The sequence below is a fragment of the Arachis stenosperma genome, chromosome 3 (assembly GCF_014773155.1).
Source record: "Arachis stenosperma cultivar V10309 chromosome 3, arast.V10309.gnm1.PFL2, whole genome shotgun sequence".
Classification (NCBI taxonomy): domain Eukaryota; kingdom Viridiplantae; phylum Streptophyta; class Magnoliopsida; order Fabales; family Fabaceae; genus Arachis; species Arachis stenosperma.
Genome location: NC_080379.1, coordinates 169,853,428 through 169,859,671, shown reverse-complemented (window position 1 = coordinate 169,859,671; position 6,244 = coordinate 169,853,428). Strand labels below are relative to the sequence as shown.

Genomic DNA, 6,244 nt, shown 5'->3' with positions numbered 1-6,244 from the left:
TTTAAAATAAATATAAAATTCAATTATTTCATAATTTATACATATTAATAAAAAAATTAAAATTAAAATTAAAAATAATAAATTAAAATTAAAAAAAATCTAACATAAAATTACAAACATATATATTATTATAAATATACAAATATTTTAAATTATTAAATTAACTAATTAATAATTTAGTGGTTGTTCATTTATTATAAATTATTATATGAAAGAAATTATAAATTCAACTCTTACTTCTTTCACTATGTACTTATTTTTATAAAATATATATTATATATAAGATAGAATAAAATACACCCTAAATTCATACTCTATTTTAGCCACAGGCATATTTGAACCCGCAACAAATAGAATAGCCTATCTCATCTAAACAGATTGATTGGTTCGAATTAAATATCTACAGATAAAATATGTATTCTCAACCCTATCAGTAATTGCATGGCATCATCTTACGTTGATATATTTTAAATTCTTCTAGTCTTGTTTGTTTAAAATATTTGTCAAGGTTACAAATTAAAAGTAATAGCAAGGAAGGATGATAGATAGCAAAGACCCAAAGTTAGAAGCTGAATAATATATATTATTTAATTAGTGTAATGCATTTAATTTTAATGTGCCAATTCTACAGTGTCTATATAGGGGTGGCAAAACTCTTGAGGGCTTGAGGCGCAGAATCTCTGTAGATATTGTCATAAATAGAGATTTAAATATGGAGAATTTTGTTTGCATGAACGGAAATAAAGGGAGAAATTTTCTTGAAATAACTTCAGGGATCTGAATGGATCCTCGAATAATACGAATTTATTTAATTATTTTTAATATTTTTATTGTTACTATAAATATTTTAATAATTTTATCTATTATATATTTTTTTGTGTTAAGATTTATTTTATTTTTTATATTATATTATGCTGTGTTATTTTATTTTTTTAGACTTGAATGTTAAAATTTTAACTAATTTTGTTATTTTAGAATTTGGATAATTTGGATGTTATTTTAATGTATTATATGTTTTTATTTTAATTTTTTTATTGTTTTAAAATGTTTTTTTATTAAAATTTTTTATAAGATCAATATCGACAGATGAAGAATGGAGATCTCCATGGAACTGCGGAAAAATGGAAAATGGAAAATGAAGATTGGGGCTTAGTTATCTTCCACGGCAGAAAATGGGAGGAGATAAAGAAGATTTTAGGATCGAAGTTATTTAGATAAAAAATTTTAAAATGTCTTTGTTTTTTTAAATATTTTTTAATAATTAAAATTTAATACATATAATTGATTAAATTGTATTATTTTTGTCAAAATTAGATCATACAAATTGACTTAGCAAAAAAATCGATAAACCAAATTTTGAACCGATCTAAATTAATAATATTTTTTGTAGAAAATAACTACAACAACCCTATTATAAAAAATAACTAAAATATTTCTGTTGTATATATGTTTTTAAAAACCCTCCATCCTAATTCTATAACGTAGAGAAGAAAATGATTAGAATTTAAGATTTTCAAAATTTGTATATAATAATAATAATAATAATAATAATAATAATAGTATTTTAGTCATTTTTTATAATAAGAATATTGAAGTTATTTTTTATTAAAAAATATTAATTTAAACTGATTCAAAGTATAATTTACCGATTTTTCAGCCAAATCAATTTGTTTGATCTAATTTTGATAAAAATAATATAATTCAATCAATTATATATATTAAATGTTAATTACTTAAAAATATTTTTAGAAAAAAACATTTTAAACCTCTTTATCAGAATAATTTCTTTTGAAATTTAGGGACGGGATGCTTCTCTGTCCGTCTAATTGACATTCCAATGTTATAAGGAGTGCTTAAATTTTATTTAATTTATCTTTTATAATAAATTTTAAATTTTTTAAATTTATTTTTATATTTTTAAAATTAAATATTAATTTGTAAGTTTTCAGTAACTTACTTTGAGTCACCGTAATAATATGGATGTTGAAAATAATAGGAAAAAAATCCTGCAAGATTGACTTACATAGTTGCATTCCATATATATATATGGTTAAAGGAATATGTGGCGTGCAAAGCTTGGGGTTCGGGTCCCCGCGATCCGTGGCACTCTTCTCCGATCCGTCGGCTGGATAAGAAAAAGCATTAGACTGTTCTCGTTTGCCCATGACCTGTCCCTTCTAATTCCCACATAAATTAATCTATTAATTCCAAATCATTTATTCAATTTCAATTTTCCTCTTCTAAACTGTACTTAGTCAAAATATTATATATTTTGTGTGACCATAAAACTCAAACTATGCTTAGCTTATATGACTCCTTACTCATCATTCGCCCAAACGCATGCACCCATTTCCCACTATAAATAGAGTTGTCACACTCTCACTTCACTTATTAAGCTTTTATGTCTAGTATCTTCTCTTCCCTTCCCTACTCTATAGTTGTGTTTGAAGAATTAATAACAATTAATAGAGAGAAAGATGGAAGGAGGAATGGTAGAAGCTGATGCATCTGCCTTCAGAGAATGCTTGTCTCTCTCCCATAAGAATCCTTACGTCCTTCGCCTTGCTTTCTCCGCTGGAATTGGTGGCCTTCTCTTTGGTTATGACACTGGTTTGTTTTTCTTCACCAATCTTTTCAATTTCATGCATATATTAACTTAAATAATGCTATTGTTATATGTTAATCAAAACATCCAAGTCAATACTAAACATATATACATGCATGGTAATTAAGGTTAAATTAGGAAAGATTTTTACATCTATATTATCATAAAATTATTTGTTTAAAAATTTAAACCAATTAAAAAAATAATTAAATAATTTAATCTCTAACAAGCTAGCTCAAATTATTAGTTCATTCTCTGTTTTTTTATTTGTAGGGGTGATATCGGGGGCACTTTTATATATAAGAGATGACTTCAAATCAGTGGATAGAGAAACTTGGCTACAGGTAACGTTATCAGCATTGAATAGTGTTTTATATAAGATCTCCAACTCTCTGGAGACGTAAACCAATGATCAAGTGCGTGCATTCTTTTCCTACTGCTTATTCAATCATGCCTCTAAGTGTCACCTAAACTATGGTGCCATTTTTTGTCCCTTTGTCATGCTGGCAAAACAACAGTATCCTTTTATTAAAACTCCCCTGTTCTTTGAAAATGACTCTATATTTACAAGTGTTTTTCTTCCTTCATTTTTCAAACTGAATTTTGGGGTTGGGTTATAGTCTATTTTTAATTTCAATACTTTAATTTTTTTTTTATTCTCACTGGAGTTGAAAACTGTACAAAATACAAATTTAATTCATAAGTTTATAAATTATTATTTCATTTGTGCTAAAAATTTTATTATGATTTTATCGTACATTATCTTTAGCAAATTCTTTCAATTATGTTATTATATTATATGTATATAAAAAATTAATTACTAAATTAGTTATTTGCTAAAATATATATTTAAATATAAAATACACATTTAAAAAAGTGTGTAAACAACATATATATTCATATCAAATACATAGTTGACTAATTTAATAACTGATTTTTTATTTACCCACAGTATTTTTTATATTATTTATATGATAAAAAAAATTAACACTATGTAGTATGTAATAGATAGAAAATAAAAATAAAAACAAAGGAAAGGAGAATGAAAGAGTAGATTCTAAGGAGCAGTTTCTGTATCCCCTTAAATTTGGCATAGAACAGATGAATACCAGTTTATATGTGTATGATCTATGCATAACTATAAGATTTAGTACAAGAAGTAGTTGTTTAAGTTGCTTACACTATGGTCCTTTTGGAAACTTTAAAAGTAACTTTTTTAATTTTTGATTTATAAAAAGTAGTAATATTAATGTCTGGTACAATTTTTTAAATTAAATTGCAACTTTTTAAGAAATTATTTAGGAGTTTATAGAGAAGTTAAAAAAAAATGAATTCTCTCGTAATACTTCTATTTTTCATTACATTTCTATAAAATAAGCACTTTTAGAGTTAAAAATTCAAATACAAAATAACTTATTTATAAATTATTTTTAACAGAGTTATTTATTGTTTAAGTTATTTTATCAAAAAACTTAATTTAGTTATCCAAACTGATCCTATGTCTCTGATTGAATCTTCAAGTAAGGGAAAAATAAAAAATGTTTTGATATTTAAGTAGTTTGAGTTTAGTAAGAAAGCAAATATGTGTGTATAAATGACAGGAAGCCATAGTGAGCATGGCACTTGCAGGAGCAATCATAGGGGCGTCGGTTGGGGGATGGATCAACGACCGATTTGGAAGGAAGAAAGCCATTCTCATTGCAGATGCACTCTTCTTCATCGGCTCTGTTATCATGGCTGCTGCTACCAACCCTGCTATTCTCATAGTCGGCAGAGTCTTCGTTGGCCTTGGTGTTGGCATGGCTTCCATGGCTTCTCCCTTATACATCTCGGAGGCTTCTCCAACCAGAGTTCGCGGCGCCCTTGTTAGTCTCAACGGCTTCTTCATCACCGGAGGCCAGTTCCTCGCCTACTGCATCAACCTCGCCTTCACCTCTGCTTCCGGCACTTGGAGGTGGATGCTGGGAGTTGCGGCAGCTCCCGCTTTCATACAGATCGTCCTCATGCTTCTCCTCCCAGAGTCCCCCCGGTGGCTCTTCCGGAAGGGACGAGAAGAAGACGGCAAGTCAATTCTGAGGAAGATTTACCCCCCGGAGGAAGTTGAATCCGAAATCAATGCTCTCAAGGATTCAGTTGAGATGGAGATGAAGGATTCCGAAGCGTCCGGCAAGGTCAGCATAATCACACTCCTCAAGACCAAAACTGTGAGAAGAGGTTTGTATGCGGGAATGGGACTTCAAATATTCCAACAATTTGTGGGAATCAACACCGTCATGTACTACAGCCCAACCATAGTTCAGCTCGCTGGTTTCGCATCCAACCGAACCGCGCTTCTTCTTTCACTCGTAACCGCCGGCCTCAACGCATTTGGTTCAATTCTCAGCATATACTTCATAGATCGCACTGGAAGGAAGAAGCTTGTGTTGTTCAGCTTGTCCGGCGTTATACTGGCGCTGGTTGTTCTAACTGTTGTGTTCCATGAGAGCGCCACTCACTCTCCCATGGTTAGTTCAGTTGACACTTCCCACTACAACAACTACACTTGCCCTGATTACAAACTTGGCGCCACCCCTGCTCACTGGGATTGCACCAAGTGCCTCAAGGCCACTCCTCATTGTGGTTTTTGTGTTTCACAAGTTAACAAGGTATATTTATATGATATATGATAACTCATTTTGTTGTTGATATATATTGTTTCAGTAAAAGGAATGCTTTGTTCTCTGTTTTTGCAGCTTGTGCATGGGGCGTGTTTGGTATCCAATGACACCACAAAGGACGCGTGCCAGAATGAAGGAAAGCTGTGGTACACGGAGGGTTGTCCTAGCAAAACAGGGTGGGTTGCACTCATTGGATTGTCACTCTACATAATATTCTTCTCTCCTGGGATGGGAACTGTGCCATGGGTTGTCAACTCTGAGATATACCCTCTCAGGTACAGAGGAATCTGTGGAGGGATGGCATCTACTTCAAACTGGATCTCTAATCTTATTGTGGCACAGTCATTTCTGTCTTTGACACAAGCCATTGGGACTGCATATACATTCATGTTATTCATATTCATCACAATTGCAGCCATCATCTTTGTCATCATCTTTGTGCCCGAGACCAAGGGGCTTCCAATTGAGGAAGTGGAGAACATGCTCGACAATAGAACTCTGCATTTCAAATTTTGGCAGACCAAGAGAAGAACATCTTACTCTGGAGTGGAACTCCGTCACAAGAATCACCCAATTAATTAACATTATTGTGTTGTAATTATCTTGTTGCTGTAAGATTAGCTAAAAGGACAGTTTTATGGTATTAACTATTAATAAAAAGGACAGTTTTATGTGTATTAATTCTAGTTCATGTAATATAAGGTAACATTTGGCAGAGAGATAGAGACCGAGAGACTGATATTGAGAGACAAAAATTTAGATATGAAATAAATCTTAGTATTCTGTTTGGTGCAAAGTGAGAGATAGAAATTGAAATAAGAATGAAACTCTAATTTAATTTCTACAAAGGGTAAAATTGAAATTAATTAATTGAAATGAGAATATTTTAGATATAAAATATTATTAAAATTTCAATTTTTGTCTTTAAAAAATTTAGTTTCATGTGTCCTTATTTTTTGGAGATACTGAAATTTTAGGGATA

At 30.6% G+C, this 6,244-nt stretch overlaps 1 protein-coding gene across 1 annotated transcript; it reads left to right on the top strand.

Annotated features, from left to right (window-relative positions):
- The first annotated feature begins 2,379 nt into the window (after positions 1-2,379).
- On the top strand, positions 2,380-6,039 carry LOC130967362 (probable inositol transporter 2). Its single transcript, XM_057892178.1, has 4 exons — positions 2,380-2,610; positions 2,879-2,949; positions 4,207-5,250; positions 5,338-6,039. The coding sequence occupies exons 1-4, from the start codon at positions 2,478-2,480 to the stop codon at positions 5,842-5,844; spliced, it is 1,755 nt and encodes a 584-aa protein (XP_057748161.1). The 5' UTR covers positions 2,380-2,477; the 3' UTR covers positions 5,845-6,039.
- Positions 6,040-6,244: the final 205 nt, after the last annotated feature.

Bases quoted from the DNA above. Each gene is read 5' to 3' on its own strand.
- LOC130967362 (XM_057892178.1), top strand. From the start codon at position 2,478: ATGGAAGGAGGAATGGTAGAAGCTGATGCATCTGCCTTCAGAGAATGC. The intron at 2,611-2,878 runs GTTTGTTTTTCT...TTTTATTTGTAG, and splicing joins TCTCTTTGGTTATGACACTG to GGGTGATATCGGGGGCACTT. The intron at 5,251-5,337 runs GTATATTTATAT...CTGTTTTTGCAG, and splicing joins GTGTTTCACAAGTTAACAAG to CTTGTGCATGGGGCGTGTTT.